Source organism: Podarcis bocagei (assembly GCF_964188305.1).
Source record: "Podarcis bocagei genome assembly, chromosome: 15".
Lineage (NCBI taxonomy): Eukaryota > Metazoa > Chordata > Lepidosauria > Squamata > Lacertidae > Podarcis > Podarcis bocagei.
Window position 1 is genome coordinate 2,438,639 of NC_138141.1, and position 17,895 is coordinate 2,456,533.

A 17,895-nucleotide genomic window follows, 5' to 3' on the forward strand; every position below is an offset into this window, starting at 1 on the left:
GGAGTCCTGCTTATACTGAAAATAAAATATTTACACCAAATGAAAGAAACAGTGATGCTGGCATATAGCTGTAGAACCTCCTATAATATTGAAGGAAAATGTAACCAATCCACATTAAATTCTTTAATTGCAATGCTTCAGCAGCCAGCCATTTTTAAGGAAATGCATTGAGTGTTTATTCCTTTATTGTAAACTGAGCCTTACACTGTCTACCCAGAAGTAAGGCCCACTGTATTCAATGGAGCTTACTCCCAGGTATCTGGGTAAAGACTGTGCAGCCTTACATTGCAATCCTAAACATTTCTACTCAGAACAAAGTCCCCAATGAGTTCAGTTACTCTCTGGTATGTTCCTGATCATTCTCACGGTTTCCATTCTTACTATTGCTATTACTATATCACACCTTTTCCTGCCCTTTTCAAGGTGGCTTACAGTTAAAATTTTATTCCATTCCATTTATCTGTTTACAACAATTCTGTGAGGCAGGTTCATTGGAGAGGTTGTCATCAGCTCAAGGTGACAGATGTCAATGTGTATATGCCGTTTAGGTGTGCGGGAGATCAAGTACAGAGAAGCTTCCTGGTGCCCTTTTTTCATGGGAGGGTGGGCTACCAGTAGATGCAGGCTGAGCGAGTTAAAGGTTCCTGGCATCTCAAGGTCAGGCTGCAAAAGACTCTTCTCTGACTCCATGGAGAGTGGGCAGTAGTGAACTAGATGGACCATTGGCCTGGTGTGATATACCTGTATGACTGCTTACTGTAACTCCTGCCCACCACTGGTGCAAAGCATGCCAACAGTTTGACTTTTGAGAAAATAAAAGCTATTTGCTAATTATGAGAAACTGAGAGATTCTATGCTTTAATGATACATCTCACTCTCTTCATTTTAAAGGTGATGCATGTGAGATATCTATCTGCATATTCATACACCTTAATTTCTTTTTCGTGGCAATAAATGCCTCTGGGCTTGGACTGCTATCTGGAAAATATTTCCCCCACCCACTTCCCAAAGAATACAGGCTATCCTTGAAGCATGCTTACCATAAATATGTGGTCCTGTGGACTGTGCCATATCCTGCCTATTTGTCGTCCCCTTTGCTCTCTGCGTTCTGTCCTCATCCCCATCTCACTGCACTGCCTACCCTCCCCTGCCTGATTTAATTCCCTTTAATGAATTCCAGATTCCTGCTACATCAAAGCCCCAGATGCATTCCTCTTGAGAGAATATGAAGGCAGCCGCTTCTCTCTGACCACCCCACCAATTTCAGAGTCTGGGATTGGGGGCAGGGGAGGTATCCAACCGTTCCCCTTGTTTTGCGGCTGGAGCCAGCACCTCCTCTGATGTAGAACAAGGCTGCTTTGATCCCTATATGGGAGGGCAGCTCTCTGTTCATCCTGGTGGGAGGGCAGCAGTATTAGGGTAGCTCTCATACTTGCCATCTGTGCCTCATTTGAAAGCCATATAGTGAATACCCTTTGTGGGAGAAGCAATCTGTGTGTGTGTGTGTGTGTGTGTGTGTGTGTGTGTGTGTGTGTGTTCATGGGAGGGGGTGCAAAGTAAGGCTACTCAAGGTCCAAATGGGGATGTGGTACACACACCAGACCAGAAATCTTAACACTTTTTGAAATCAGCACATACCAAAATAAAACTATCCCCTGGTTCCTCAGATTTGAGTAGAAACTGGTCACACATTTTCAGTGTTTTCCTTGATTAATTGTGCTTGCAACCTATGCTGGTCACACACAAAAAATGATACTGCTCCTGTAATCATAATAGCTAGGAACACAATTTTTAGATGTCATTTTTTAAAAATATATTATACTATGTGTTAAATTCCCATTTGTAATTTGAGTGCATTTTATAGATTAATATGTTAACCACTTAGAATGTTTTGCAGTAAGTATATCAACTTCTACAAGCTTAGGGTTAGAGATGGCATCTCATTCTTCAATGACCTTTGAACCCTGTGGATGCTCTTTCTTCTGGATTCACTGCAAGACTGGAGGGGTCACCTGCTTATAAGGCCTTGCGGGTGGTTGCTTTGAGTAGCACAGACGTCAAGGAAATTGCCAGCCCACTGACTATTTTGTTCCCTATCAATCTTCTTCATCTCTTTTCCAGATCTCAACAGTTTTCTCCCAGTCAGACAAATGGTGAGAGTTCAGCTGAGTTGTTGTCCATACGGTTTCAGGTGAGCACCCCTCTGCTTCTGACACCAAGTATACGCTGGGGCATCCTGAACCATGCATTTTATGTATGTATTTTTTGTCAGTAATTTACACCCCATATTTCTGTCAAAGTGACTAACAAAGATTTGAAAACATCAATAAATACAATTAAAATATTAAAACAAGACAGAATATTAAAAAATACATCTGATAAAACTTTAGAAAATAGTACCTAGGGAATAAACCAGTGGGTTTTACTTTTACATAGAACTGTGCTGCATAACAATTCATTAAGAGATCTAATGATTCAACGGGAATAAAATGGTTTTACTTGCCTTCCACAGAGCAAGAAAAGCTGAGGCAAAGTGGATCTCCCTCAGGGGGAACTTTTTCTTTTCCTCTTCACCTACAGAAAGGCAGCTGGGCTCTGTTCCCTTGACCCATTAATACATATCTAACCTAAGTGTGGCCCTCTGCTACCTCTTACCTGGCCCTCAGAACTCTTCACAGGCCACACCTCCTGCCTGGGTTACACCTCTCACTGAACCTGTTCCATAACTGCCTCAAGTTTTTGGCCTAGCAGGAATCTGTCCTTGGGCTCTTGAACTGGCCCCTTGCTTCCCTGATGGAGAGCTGCAGGTGTGGAAACTTGTTCGCTGGGCCACAGCTGGACTCAGTGCAAAAATACGAGTCTCCTCCGCTGCCCCAGCTACCGCTGTCATGTGCCCCAACTAGGAATTCAGCCTTTGGTCTGAAAAAGAAGTCGTTCCCCCCACTGCATAGATATTGCCCCTCTTCTGCCATACTATAGAGATCAGGGCTGTGGTATTTGTTTTTCCTAAAAGTTAGCATTACAAATAGGCACAAAGTGAAAACCACTGGACAACATAAACATTGGTGGATGTTATGTTTTCCAAAATTCCTTATACCTGGCTGATTTAACTCAAATATTGGGATAATGTTTTTCTTTATTTGCCTGTGTATAATTTATGTAAGTTTTCCTCCTTCATATGTATCAATAATCTTCCTTAGCCATCCTACAATTGACAGAACAGTTTTCCAGTGTCTCACTCAACCAATTTTAGCTGCTGTGATTATTTGCCAAACTGGATGTTTTCCTATTGGCAGCAAGCCATCAAGCACTTTCAATCCACACATTTAAAGGATCTGTAAAAAAAATACCCCAATTCAACCATTTCACAGATAGCTTTCCAGTACTGCTTTGCTTTCAGATAATTCCAACGCAAACTGGAAAAAGCAGCCTGATATCTCCAGTATTTATATTATAAAATTCTATGCTATATCCTGTTAAGTTTGGTCAGAATGAAGGTGTAACTAGGCATGCCTTTCCCAATGTGCTGACTGGGGCTGATGGCAGTTGGAGGGTGCCAGTTTGGGGAAGACACCTGTAGCAGATCCATGATTCGGATCTCTTCTTGTTAAACACATAGAGACACATGTGCACATAGAAAGAGTACTCCAAAAAACACATACTGTAGGGTTTGAGTTGTGATCATGTATCTCTGCCAGGGTATGACTATAGGTGATACATGGAAATGTATCATTACATCTCAGTTTGTTGAGAATGTCAGCTCTTCAACAAACGTTCAGGTGCTTATGGGTCATTCGCGGATACAGGCCTCTGCTTGCCTTTGTTGCTGAATTTCTGTTTCCATGAAAGCTGAGGCTTAAGAGGTTTGTGTTGAGGGCTTCTGCCCCTGGGCATCCATCTCTCTCTACCTACATTTTTGACATACAATCTTTTTCTCAGGTCCTTTGTCGTTTTCACTCTGATTGGCAGCAGCACCCTGTGAAAGGCCATTCTCTGGCAGTAGTCTTCTCCTGCACTACTTCAGCTGCTGCCATGGGTTGAAAGTTTATCAAAAAATAAGACCAAGACTCTTGCAGCATATTACACTGTTGCTGAGATGTCTACTCTGGCTGCCAATTTGTTACTTGAGTGCACCCATTTTCCAAAACTCTCTGCCAGTTAATGCTGGGTGTGTACCTTTCATCTATTATTATTATTATTATTATTATTATTATTATTAACATTAACATTATTTTTTATACCACATAATGCCAAATAGACATTAAGTGACACTCACTTAAAACCTTTTGGCACCAACTAAAATCTATTTTGTTTATGTAAGCCAATGCAGACATGTAATTTTATTATGTACATTGGTTTTTTAAGTGTTCATTTTAGCTATGTGCTTATAAATTTTATGTGTATTTTCCAAAGTTTGCTTTTAAAGTCTGGTTTTATTATTGTTTTCTTTTTTCTTACTGTTTCTTGTAAACCACTTAAAGATTTTTCTTAAGCATTATATAAATCTTGTTTTAAAACAACTCGATAACCTGAGGAAACGGCCCTGGAATCCTTAACGGGATGGGCAGGCTCCCTGAGTGGAGCCGAGTCACTGAGCCCTAGCCGTTCCCACACACTTCTGATAACCTGAGAAAGGAAGCAGTTCCATGGGAGGCTCTGACAGCTGGTTGCTGCTCTGCCAGCATTGTCCTGCCTCAATAATCACAGGGATGGTCCTTCCCACAGAATTGCTCCCTTTCAAACTTTCCTAACCCTGCATGGGAACAAAACTGGGCTGAGCCAAGACTCGTGTTATTATTAAAGTGTACCTTTCATCTATTATTATTATTATTATTATTATTATTATTATTATTATTATTAACATTAACATGCACTTCCTTGTGCATTAACTTTTGAGATACCATCAAAGAGTAGTTAATGTTGATTATTATGGGCTATAGGTGGTGTCACTTGGATTTTCTTTACACACAGAAGGTCCCAGGTCCAACACCAGCATCTCCAGGTGGGGTTGGGAATGTCCCCTGCCTAAAACTCTGGAGAGCTGTTGCATTTAGTGTAGACAGTTATGAGCTAGATGGACCAATGATCTGACTTGGTCTGATGATCTGAACTAGATGGACCAGTGATAAAGCAGATTTGTGTGTCTCTATGCAGCCTATCAGGGACGCGGGTGGCACTGTGGGTTAAACCACAGAACCTAGGACTTGCCGATCAGAAGGTCGGTGGTTCGAATCCCTGCGACCGAGTGAGCTCCCGTTGCTCGGTCCCTGCTCCTGCCAACCCAGCAGTTCGAAAGCACGTGAAAGTGCAAGTAGATAAATAGGTACCGCTCTGGCGGGAAGGTAAACAGCGTTTCCGTGCACTGCTCTGGTTCGCCAAAAGTGGCTTAGCCATGCTGGCCACATGACCCGGAAGCTGTACGCCAGCTCCCTCGGCCAGTACAGCGAGATGAGCGCCGCAACCCCAGAGTCGGTCATGACTGGACCTAATGGTCAGGGGTCCCTTTACCTTTACCTATGCAGCCTATCAGTCTTGACATGGTTTTTTTATGGACTTCTCCTATAGGATGTTGTAAGAACCAGAGACGATGGTCAGAACTCAGTGAGATCTTCCTACTCCAGCCCAGCCTCCATCAGTCCACGGCCCAGCAGTCCCTACTCTCCTTCATCTCCTGGATATCGAGCTGGTAGCCCATACAGTCCCCAGAGGCCTGACCTACCCGGTGAGGACAGAGGGGAATCCGTGGTGAACAGCCGCAGGTATATAATAATCCTGATCCATGTGACTCTGCCTCCTGTTTCCTGTAAGCAGCCAGATGCCTCCATGCTCTGTTTGTGGGTTTCTTCCTGGCAAGAGTCCTCCCCACAAAACATTGGAATTTGAGGTCTACTGCATCAGTCCAATGGAATCTCCATGGCCAGTCATAGCAGCTGCAACCCCCTTTTAAATCAGTCTTAAGGCTGGTTTAAAACACAGCCAGATCACTCTCTCTCTCCGTTTGAATTGAAGGGGGTGTTTGGGAAAATGCATCAAAACACAGTATTTCATAGGAAGCAACATGATAGATACGGGAAAGGTATGGATTGTGACTAATGTCATCTGTACGCCACTTCCCGAACCAGCAGTGGAAGCACACTGGGTGAAGAGTAAACATGGATATGTACACAGCCTAAATCATTGCATCCCAGTGAATTCCATAAGTTACTGATGCATTGTATAAAATATTTTCTTTTGTCTGACCTGAATTGACTTCCAATCAAACTCATTGGCTGATCCCCAATTCTTGTATGTACTGTGTGGGAGAGTCTAATCTTTGAATCATAGAATCATAGAATAGAATCATAGAATCATAGAGTTGGAAGAGACCACAAGGGCCATCGAGTCCAACCCCCTGCCAAGCAGGAAACACCATCAGAGCACTCCTGACATATGGTTGTCAAGCCTCTGCTTAAAGACCTCCAAAGAAGGAGACTCCACCACACTCCTTGGCAGCAAATTCCACTGTAGAACAGCTCTTACTGTCAGGAAGCTCTTCCTAATGTTTAGGTGGAATCTTCTTTCTTGTAGTTTGGATCCATTGCTCCGTGTCCGCTTCTCTGGAGCAGCAGAAAACAACCTTTCTCCCTCCTCTATGTGACATCCTTTTATATATTTGAACATGGCTATCATATCACCCCTTAACCTCCTCTTCTCCAGGCTAAACATGCCCAGCTCCCTAAGCCGTTCCTTATAAGGCATCGTTTCCAGGCCTTTGACCATTTTGGTTGCCCTCCTCTGGACACATTCCAGTTTGTCAGTGTCCTTCTTGAATTGTGGTGCCCAGAACTGGACACAGTACTCCAGGTGAGGTCTGACCAGAGCAGAATACAGTGGCACTATTACTTCCCTTGATCTAGATGCTATACTCCTATTGATGCAGCCCAGAATTGCATTGGCTTTTTTAGCTGCCGCGTCACACTGTTGGCTCATGTCAAGTTTGTGGTCAACCAAGACTCCTAGATCCTTTTCACATGTACTGCTCTCAAGCCAGGTGTCACCCATCTTGTATTTGTGCCTCTCATTTTTTTTGCCCAAGTGCAATACTTTACATTTCTCCCTGTTAAAATTCATCTTGTTTGTTTTGGCCCAGTTCTCTAATCCGTCAAGGTCGTTTTGAAGTGTGATCCTGTCCTCTGGGGTGTTAGCCACCCCTCCAAGTTTGGTGTCATCTGCAAATTTGATCAGGATGCCCTTGAGTCCATCATCCAAGTCGTTGATAAAGATGTTGAATAAGACCGGGCCCAAGACAGAACCCTGTGGCACCCCACTAGTCACTCTTCTCCAGGATGAAGAAGAACCATTGATGAGCACCCTTTGGGTTCGGTCAGCCAGCCAGTTACAAATCCACTGAGTGGTAGCATAGTCAAGACCGCATTTTACCAGCTTCTTTACAAGAATATCATGGGGCACCTTGTCAAATGCCTTACTGAAATCAAGGTAGGCTATATCCACTGAGTTCCCTTCATCTACCAGGCTTGTAATTCTGTCAAAAATCGAGATCAGGTTAGTCTGACATGACTTATTTTTCAGAAATCCATGCTGACTATTGGTGATCACAGCATTCCTTTCTAGGTGTTCACAGACTGTTTTCTTAATGATCTGCTCCAGAATCTTCCCTGGTATTGATGTCAGACTGACTGGGCGGTAATTATTTGGGTCCTCTCTTTTCCCCTTTTTGAAAATAGGGACAACATTTGCCCTCCTCCAGTCTGCCGGGACTTCGCCTGTTCTCCAGGAATTCTCAAAGATGACTGCCAGTGGTTCTGAGATCACATCTGCCAGTTCTTTTAATACTCTTGGATGCAGTTCATCTGGCCCTGGAGACTTGAATACATCTAAACTAGCCAAGTATTCTTGTACTATCTCCTTAGTTATTCTGGGCTGTGTTTCCTTTGCTGAATCATTTGCTCCAAATTCTTCAGGTCGGGCATTGTTTTCTTTATCGGAGAAGACTGAGGCAAAGAAGGCATTGAGGAGTTCAGCCCTTTCTGTGTCCCCTGTTTGCATTTCACCATCTTCTCCTCTGAGTGACCCCACTGTTTCTTTGTTCTTCCTTTTGCTAAGAACATACCCATAAAAGCCTTTTTTGTTGCTTTTAACCTCTCTAGCAAGCTTGAGTTCATTCTGTGCTTTAGCTTTTCTGACTTTGTGTCTACACGTGCTGGCTATTTGTTTGAATTCCTCTTTGGTGGTTTCCCCCCTTTTCCATTTTTTGTACACATCCTTTTTTAATCTTAACTCAGTTAAAAGTTCTTTAGATAGCCACCCTGGCTTCTTTAGGCACCTTCCATGTTTCCGTCTCATTGGTATTGCCTGACGTTGTGCTTTTACTATCTCCCTCTTAACAAACTCCCAGCCATCATGAACTCCCTTTCCTTTTAGTATTACTGTCCATGGGATCTCACCCAGCACTTCCCTAAGTTTTATGAAGTCGGCTTTCTTAAAGTCAAGAAATTGAGTCCTAGTATGCTTGGCTGCTCCTTTCCGCTGTATAGTAAACTTCAGAAGAGCATGATCACTCGCGCCTAATGATCCTTCCACTTCTACCCCACTAACCAGCTCATCAACATTGGTTAGGACCAGATCTAAAATGGCTGTTCCTCTTGTTGCTTCTCCCACTTTCTGGACAATGAAGTTGTCTGCAAGGCCAGTGAGGAATCTGTTTGACCTTATGCTCTTGGCTGAGTTTGACATCCAACAAATATCTGGGTAATTGAAGTCCCCCATTACTACTATCTCCCTTCCTTTTGCATGCTTGGCCATCTGTTCCAGGAAGGCATCATCTATGTCCTCCGTTTGGCTTGGGGATCTATAGTAAACTCCCACAATGAGGTCTCTGTTATTCTTCTCTCCCTTAATTTTGACCCAAATGCTCTCACTTTGGCTTTGAGGTTCTAAATCTTGGATCTCTTCACAGGTATACACATCCCTGACATATAACGCCACTCCTCCTCCTTTCTTGTCTGGTCTGTTTCTCCGAAATAGATTGTATCCCCCCATTATTACATTCCAATCATGGGACTTATCCCACCAGGTTTCAGTGATGCCTATTATGTCATGTTTAGTTTGCTGTACCAAGAGCTTAAGCTCATCTTGTTTATTTCCCATGCTTTGCGCATTAGTGTACAGACATTGAAGTCCATTAATCATTCCCCCATGTCTCTTATTTAAGGATTTTTTTCCTCCCACCACTAGGTCTGCGTGCTGTTTGCTCCATTTGGTCTATGACATTTGGATGATCATCTTCATCAATTGATAGACTCCTACCTTCAGGAGCACTGTCTCCCTCCCCCACATTACTCAGTTTAAAGCCCTCCTGATGAGGTTTCTGAGATTTTTGGCAAAAACATTTCTCCCAACCGTTGTGAGGTGCAGCCCATCGCTTGCCAGAAGTCCATCTTCAAGAAACTGCAGTCCGTGATCTAAGAATCCAAACCGTTCCTGTTTACACCATTTGCGAAGCCAGCTGTTCACTTCCACTATTTTTCCCTCTCTCCCTGGGCCACGTTGTTCAACTGGGAGGACAGATGAGATGACAATTTGTGCATTTAATTGCTTCAATTTTCTGCCCAGAGCCTCGTAGTCTCTTTTGATCTTCTGGAGGCTATTGCTTGCAGTGTCATTGGTTCCCACATGAACCAAGAGGAAGGGGTATTTGTCAGTGGGTTTTATGATTCCTTGCAGTCGTTCAGTTACATCTTGGATCTTAGCCCCGGGGAGACAGCACACTTCCCGAGACATCTTGTCAGGCCCACAGATCACTGCTTCTGTTCCCCTCAGTAGGGAATCCCCTATCACCACTACACGCCTCCTCTTAGGTTTGGTCGGGGTTCTTCCATGAGCTGTCCGTTCCAAGGTCGCCTGCACATTCCCTGAGGACTGACTTTGCTGCTCGTCTTCATATACCTGATCGACTGAAATGAGGGAGAGATCCTCAAATGGAGTCTGCTCTTCATCTTCCATGCTAGGGGAGAGGACCTCAAAGCGATTGTGTATTTCTAAACAATCAGAACGAACCCTGGGCCTCCTACTTCTTTGAGTCACGTTTCTCCATATATCTGGCTCCTGTGTTGATGAACTAGCCTCCTTCTCAGGGGAGTCCCCTGTCTCCTCCTTGGTGGAGACGGTGTGCTCTGTTGAAGAAGAGCTCCAGATCTCTAATTCTTTGGAGCGTAGCTACACGTTCCTCCAGTTGCTGGACTTTGTCTTTTAAGAGGGCAATCAACATGCAATTGCTGCAGGTAAAGCTGCCTGCAACCTTTGGCAAGATGGCAAACATTGCGCAGGAACCGCAGGCGACTGCAGCTGTTCCCTCCCCCTCCATCTTGAGAACGTCGTTGGGGTGGCTACAGTGGTCCTCCATCATAAAAAGCGTGAAGACAGGACAAATAACTCCCCCCCACAAAAAAACCTAGGTCTCCCCCAACAAACGTTTGAGACTAGCGCCGCTAAATCTAAAAGATGGATCAAACTGCGCGCGCCACTAGGCGCGCGCCGCTGCCCTGCTACCTCTGATAAGCTCCTCCCACAGCTAATCACCTTCCTCAACAGAAACCCTGCCCCCTCTGACCTTTGCACAGGGAGAACAGCTAATCAGCCACAAAGAAACACACACATACAAGAAAACCCTTTTTGCTCCTTCTTCAACTGCTTCCCTGCTAGCTCTTTGGACTCAGCTACATTAGTTGTTGTTGTTTTTTAAGCGTTTTATATACATTATAACACTGTGGCACCAGATGGCGCTGTGGAGATTTCCCACTTTGAGATTTACAACATGTTTTCCTAAAACACTTTTTTGATGTGTCTAGATCAGGCATAGACAAACTCGGCCCTCCAGATGTTTTGGGACTACAACTCCCATGATCCCTAGCTAACAGGACCAGTGGCCAGGGATGATGGGAGTTGTAGTCCCAAAACATCTGGAGGGCCAAGTTTGCCTATGCCTGGTCTTGATCCAGCCCCTCTCTTTTTCTCATTCGGGTATCATTTTATTAGCAACTCTCAGGTCCCCTTTGGACATCTTTAAATTAAAAGGCCCCAAATACTTCATCCTTTCTTCTTGGAAAGATATGCTTTCCGCTTGCTCAGTCTGGTTGCCCCTTTCTTTATCTTCTTCCAGTTTTGTAATATCCTTTTTGAGATGTGGTGACCAGAAGTGTCCCAACAATATTCCAAATGCCCCATAGATTTTAACATTGTAATGTTGTTTTGTTTTGTTTTCAGTCTTCTTTCTAATATAGAATTTTCTTTGTCACTTTTGCTGTACATTTAGCTGATGGATTCACTGAGCTGTGCACAATATCTTTTTCTCGTTGGTCAGGGTGCATTCAGATCCCAGTGCACTCCATTAAGGAGAGAGCCTTTGGGGGCTCTTCACAGTAGCTTGGGTTTTCTCCCTCCTAAAAGAACATCATGTTTCTCTCTCTCTCTCTCTCTCTCTCTCTCTCTCTCTCTCTCTCTCTCTCTGTGTGTGTTTGTGTGTGAACACTGTCAACAAAATTCTGGGTGGTGGGAGTTGTAGTCCAGCAACATCTAGAGGGCCACTGATAATTATTTGTTACTTCTTCCCTGTAACATGCAGATATTCACTGTAATATCTGTGTTCTCCTTTCAGCTTACATTCTCTGGAGAGCTCATTGGGAATCCCTGATGAACCCTACGGGCAGCAGCATTCAAGCAGCAAGCAGGTAAAGATGCTTATGAGACTCCTTGGCGCCCCAGGGATAATACCTGTATAGGACCATTGATGTATCCATGCTGCTGTACGCTTGGGGATGAACCCTGTCCTGAAAGTGTGTTTTCTGGAGCCCTGTTTCTGCTGCCCCCTTTGGGCTGTGTCCTCCTTAGCTTCTGGTTTTTATCTGCTTTGTTGCACGTGTTGCTGTGTGTTAGCAGCACACCTGGCTAGGGGTGTTTGCTTGTTTTTACCTGGTGTCTCCAAGCAACAGCTGGGAGCTGGGGAGGCAGAACCAGTTTGGGGAGGCACTACCTGCATCTCGTGGACGCAAGAGGCAGGGGTTTGGCAAGTGATGCAGCCTCACAAATGCTCTGCTTGCCTCTCCTTCCTCCCGGGATCTATTAAAGTGTCTATTCAAAGCAATTCCCCTGACTGCTTTTGCAAAAGGGACCTGCTTGTGTTGTTAATTTTTTTTTTGGGGGGGGAAGCTTGTGTTCTGAGGCAAACCCTCAGACCTGAGCTTTGCAGTGGAGCCCTGTAACACTGTTCAGCTTAGCATCTCCTGTAACGTCAGCAGCTCGTAGCTTTCAAGAATTTATATTGAGTTTTTACTTGCAACGACATCAGAGACAGTGAGAGAATGAGAGAGAGAGAGAGAGAGAGAGAGAGAGAGAGAGAGAGAGAGAGATTCACAGGATCCTCTTGCCATCTTCTAGCTCCATTTTGTTTAGGTACTGTATCTCTCAATTGCTTCTTTGAGAAGGAATTGTGAGCCTTCTCTCTATTGAACAAATTGACATTGAGATTCCTGCCTTGCAGGGGGCTGGACTAGATGATCCTCGGGGTCCCTTCCAACTCTACAGTTCTAGGATTCTATTATTCTGTGACATGTGTTTCAGTTTTGTTTATAGTTGGGGTGAGAGCTGAAAAGGCCGCAGGTGTGGATATGCACAGAGGATCTATGGATATCATGGCACATTGAACATGAAAGAGAAAGAGAGAGCTTCCAATGCAGACGGTGGCGAAACTCTACAGAATTTGCATAGTTCTGGTTCTTTAAAACAAGCCCATCATCATTTTAATCTTTATGATAGCATTGAGAACTTAACAATATGTGGGCAGTTCTTTGCTTTTTAAAGGCTTAAAAACCAGAGGGGCCTTGGTGATCAGGTTGTCTCTGGCTTCTTCAACAGGAACATTTTCCAGTACCCCCCTCCCTCGCCCCCTGCAGTGCACAGACATGCCATCCTATCCTCCTCTCTGTCTATCTTACACAAATATTTTCTCTTCCTTGGACCCATGTTTTTTGTGAATCCCAATGCCAGTTCCTGAGAGAGAGATGGGGGTGGGGACAGTTCCAGATTGTGCAGTGAAATGAAGCATGTAAATTGAGTTCATTGAAGCATGTCTGCCCTGTTTGCATAATTTACATTGCAGAATTTTGCTTTTGAGCTGCACTGTCCTGAAGGTTTTAGGTGGGTGTCAAAAGCAAAGTCCCACTCCAGTCCACCACAACAGAACATTAAAAAAGCAGAACATTAAAAAAACACATTAAAATATAAAGCTCATTGTCACTACCTTTGGCCAATTTAATCCTGATCTTCACAGAATTAAGACCAGACAGGCTGGTCTTAACGTTTAATAGGGCTCAGATTAGACTTAGTTGGTAGTCATAGAGGATTTCATACTAGCAAAGCCCTCCTCTGCACTCCTGCAATCCAAACCATTAGTCTTAGATTGTTGTAAAGCAGTTGTAAAGGTTGTTGTATGGATTACACCTAGTTAGTGCAGGTCAGACTCAAAAGTACTATACAAAGGTTGATTTGCCATTAATAATGATCACAGGATGCTTCCATGCTCCCTAGACATGCTACAGATGCCAAGACCTTTCTGGACCTGTCAAGTGAGCTTCCTAGCCAGTTTCCCTGGGTGATCCTTCTGGAATGCCCCTCTCCTCCCTCTCTTCCTATGGTCTTTGTTGAGCCTCCTGATTCCTTGCCCATGTGTCCTGGCATCTTGCTCTCCTGTTGCTCTTGGGCTGGGTGCTGCTGTTTGTTTGCTTGCTTTGGCTCCAGGGACTGGCCGCCCTCTGCTTTTTCTATGTTCTGGGCCTATTTTTCAAGCCCAAATTGGGAAGGGAGGTTGGCCCCAGAGCGCAGTGCTTGCCAGCTGGCACCTTGCTCGCCCCAGCCCCTCAACCCCTTGGCTTCTCTGTCATGTTTTTCTTTCCTTCTTTGCATTTATTTGCTTTAGCTCTCGGCCCCATTGGGTGGCCTCCTCCCTACCCAGCGGTTGCATCAGTGGTGGGGGCTGAGATTTGAGTGTTGGAGGGTGGTTAAATGAGGCTTAGGCCTCGTTGGTTTCCTCTTATCTTATTTCCCCCAGAAAAATTCCTTGGCCTGCAGTTCTTCAGATGCAGAGAGCAGTAATTAACCTAAAAGTGTTGCATTTCTTACGTGAGCCCCAAATTAAGGAGGAACCGGCTGCAGGCTGTCAGTCTGTCTCTGTTCTTGCTGGTGTTCACAGTTGGAAAGTTTGGGTGCAAAGAAAGATTTACTGGGAAGTGGGTGCATGTTTAGGCATGTGTCTTCTACAGGGCTGGCCCACTCAGGAGGTGAGCTGAGATGGCAGAATCCACAGGGGCAGGAGATCCTGTTGTAGATCTTTATTCCCCATCCCCCTCGCACAACCACCCCTTGTTCCTGCTATAGATGCTCACTCACCCATGCCATTTGTGGTCTGCCTCAGGGGCCAAATTGTCTTGGGCCAGCCCTAGTGTTCTGGCTTAGACAGATCAATGGACCATCCCTATGAAATGAGCCAGAGTCTTTCTATAGTGAGCCCACGGGACTAGTTTGGTGCTTCCAGGAAGCTAATAAGCAGGGCACAAAGTCAGTAGCTTGCCCACATTGTTGCTGCCCCAGCAACTCTCATACAGTGATAGACATTATGGAAAAGGGAGGTTTCATTTAACAATGATGTTTAATAGCTATTGATGGGCCATTCTGCTCCAATGTTTGCCTAAGCTTCTTAGACTTGGCAATCAGTCTTTCTCTTGTTGGCCTGATCAGTAATGCTGTCTTCTGTAGAGTAACCTGTCCTGATGTCTGAAAAGGCATAGCAGTAAACCTCAGGTTCTGTTCTATCTGTGACATCAGTCTCCTAGCTCTAACCCCAGTCTTCCAGGCTCTACCAAAGCATGAGGATTTGTGACTATTTTTTATTATTATTCAGAGTTGGCAACCTTAAATGTGTTTGGGGTGTGTGTGTGTTTGTGTTTGGTAGGTCTCCAAAGTTAGGCCAGTGGAGTCACTTAGCAAAGCTCCATGGAATGGTATGTAGGCCTAGGCTGGATCTTTGTATGGGTTTCATTATTCCTTGGAACTGACGGTGTCTCTGTGTGCTAGATGGGTGGGCACTCTGGAACCAAGGAACCAAGTCTTTGCTTGGAGGGCAAAAGAAGCGTGCTGAGGTCCAGCTGAAATCTCCTTTAAGCAGACTGGCACGGAAGGGGAAATCTCCCCTTTGTTGGGTAGGTGTGGTGTTGTTGAGAATGGAGATCCTACGTAACACTGATTGCTGTGTTCCTATCAATTCCCTTGCACTCTGCTGCTTCCCAAAACATTTGCTTCTAGTTAGGAAGGCCTTTCTTCTTTCTTCCATCTTCAAGGCCTTTAAACAGGAGCAGATGCAGCGGGTAAGGAAATTTTATCATTTGGGATAGATAGCACCACTGTGGTACACCACACAGGCAAGTTTCTAGCCCAGAAACATGTTTGACAGGTTGGTGTTCATGCTCAACCTCAAAAACCTACAAAACCAGGAAGTTGGCTGAATTAGATTCCTGTGGTTAGGGGTGAAACTTCTTGTCTATGTCTTTCTAGCTCAGTTCTTCTCTCTCCCTCTCTCTCTCCCCCCCCCCGCCATTATTTTATCAAATTTGTGTCATTTACAGAGTTTTCCCTGGTGCTGAATTTGTATTGTTTGGCTGCACTCACCCCTGGTTGTGTACACTCCTCTTATTTTGGCAATATGGGTTGTGTAGCAACTGTTTATTTTTATGGGACCAAGTCCTATAATGTGTGATGGTCAATTAATCTCTTCCTTTTTTTTTTTTTTAAATTTTTTATTGCGTTTCTTTTCATAGGTGAACAAATTTGTTTGAACAGCAACACATAAGAAACATTTTCTATATTTATATAAAGAAAAACAGAGAGAAAAGAAAAAGTCATTATAGAATTTTTTCGACATCTTTTGGACCTCCTCACATCCTCTCGGCATTGCATTCATCATTCCAACCAGTTCAGCAATTTATTATCTTATTTCCCAACTTATTATACCTTTATATTTATTTATTATGTTACCAATTTCAAAAATTTGTAATTTAATTTTAACACTCTTAATAAACATAATATTTTGTTTCTAGTTTGTCTCATTTTTTTCCATCAATACTTACTTTATCATTTACTTAAAATAAATTGCAGAAGCATAACGTTTCTTAATCGTGCACAATCTTAACACTCAAACAACTTATAATGTTTTTGCAAATAGTCCTTAAATTTTTTCCAGTCCTCCTCCATTGTTTCTTCGCTCAGATCTCGAATTCTGCCGGTCATTTCTGCCAACTCCATGTAGTCCATCAGCTGCGTCTGCCAGTCCTCCAGTGTGGGTAAATCTGGTGTCTTCCAGAACTTTGCGATAAGAATCCTAGCTGCTGTGGTTGCATACATAAACAAGGTTCTGTCCTTCTTTGGCACCTTCCGGTCCACCATGCCCAGAAGAAAGGCCTCTGGTTTCTTAGAAAAGGTATATCTGAATACCTTTTTCAGCTCATTATGTATCATTTCCCAAAAGGCCTTTACTTTCGGACAGGTCCACCAGAGGTGAAAGAATGTCCCTTCTGCCTCCTTACATTTCCAACACTTATTATCAGAAAGATGATATATTTTAGCCAACTTGACTGGGGTCATGTACCACCGGTATACCATTTTCATAATGTTCTCTTTCAAGGCACTACATGCCGTGAATTTCATACCGGTGTTCCATAACCTTTCCCAGTCCTCAGACATAATGTTGTGTCCTACATCCTGTGCCCATTTTATCATAGCAGATTTAACTGTCTCATCCTGTGTGTTCCATTTAAGCAGCAAGTCATACATCCTCGAAAGTACCTTAGTCTTTGGTTCTAGTAACTCCGTCTCCAGTTTCGATTTCTCCAACTGGAAACCCACTTTTTTGTCCATTTTAAATACCTCTTGAATTTGAGCATAATGTAACCAATCTCGCACTTTACCTTTTAATTTGTCCTGGCTTTGGAGCTTCCAATTATCTCCAACTCTTTCAATCAGTTCCCAATATTTTGGCCAGTAGGCCTCCATATTGGGCTTTTTTTTAGAAATCTTGGCTTCCACAGGTGATAACCACCTCGGGGTCTTACTTTCTAATAAGTCTTTGTACTTCATCCAGACGGCGAAGATGGTCAATTAATCTCTTCCTGAGGCTGAGAGGCTCCTGGGGCCACTCCTTTCCTACAAAATGCACTTACACCCAGCCCCATCTCTTTCTGCAGCAGCTGCAGGAGCGAAGGAGCATCAGCCGCTCTAGTGGATCTCCAGTTACAGTTCTGCTTCCATTAAATGGATCTCCGTCCCCTGGAGCATATTCACCCCGCAGCCCATGGGAGATCAGGAAGGACCAGGACAGGAGCTCCTCTTCCTACCAGCACTGTTACAGGTAATCTGTCTAGTTTACCTGCTGTTGCCTAGTGGCTAAGGATGCTTTCAGACTGTCTGTTTTGGGGTGGGATTCAGTCACATAGCAGCCGATTCAGGTTCATCATCATCATCACCACTTTTAGTTTGTATACCCTCTTTTTATATACAGTTTACCAACTGAAGAACCAACAAAATGTACAACAAATGTACAACCCACCTTAGAACAATCTAATCCAATACAAATAAGTCCTAATAAAAAAAAAACTGTTTTGGATTTCATCCACAGAACTAACCCATTTCCCTAATAGATCAGACTTTTGCAATAAGGAAAGTGACAGGGTAGTGCAAAAGTGTGAGATAACATTTGCTTTAAACTCAGTGTCATCTGGCCTCCCTGCAGATGAATCGAAGTGAGTGCTCCTTAGATAGGCAACAAAGTCTAATCTCCCTACAAACTAACCAGGA

The 17,895-nt window shown here is 43.9% G+C and overlaps 1 protein-coding gene across 3 annotated transcripts in view; it reads left to right on the top strand.

Moving 5' to 3' along the window:
- Nucleotides 1–17,895, top strand: part of PDLIM2 (PDZ and LIM domain 2) — a 54,276-nt gene that overhangs the window by 27,129 nt on the left and 9,252 nt on the right. For 2 of the 3 annotated variants that reach the window (XM_081171446.1, XM_081171448.1), the window contains exons 4-7: nucleotides 2,122–2,191; nucleotides 5,566–5,759; nucleotides 11,654–11,726; nucleotides 17,286–17,449. In XM_081171446.1, the coding sequence (XP_081027572.1) occupies nucleotides 2,122–2,191; nucleotides 5,566–5,759; nucleotides 11,654–11,726; nucleotides 17,286–17,449 (501 nt within the window). The remainder of the gene's footprint in view (nucleotides 1–2,121; nucleotides 2,192–5,565; nucleotides 5,760–11,653; nucleotides 11,727–17,285; nucleotides 17,450–17,895) is intronic. The other variant, XM_081171447.1, reaches the window with a different exon arrangement.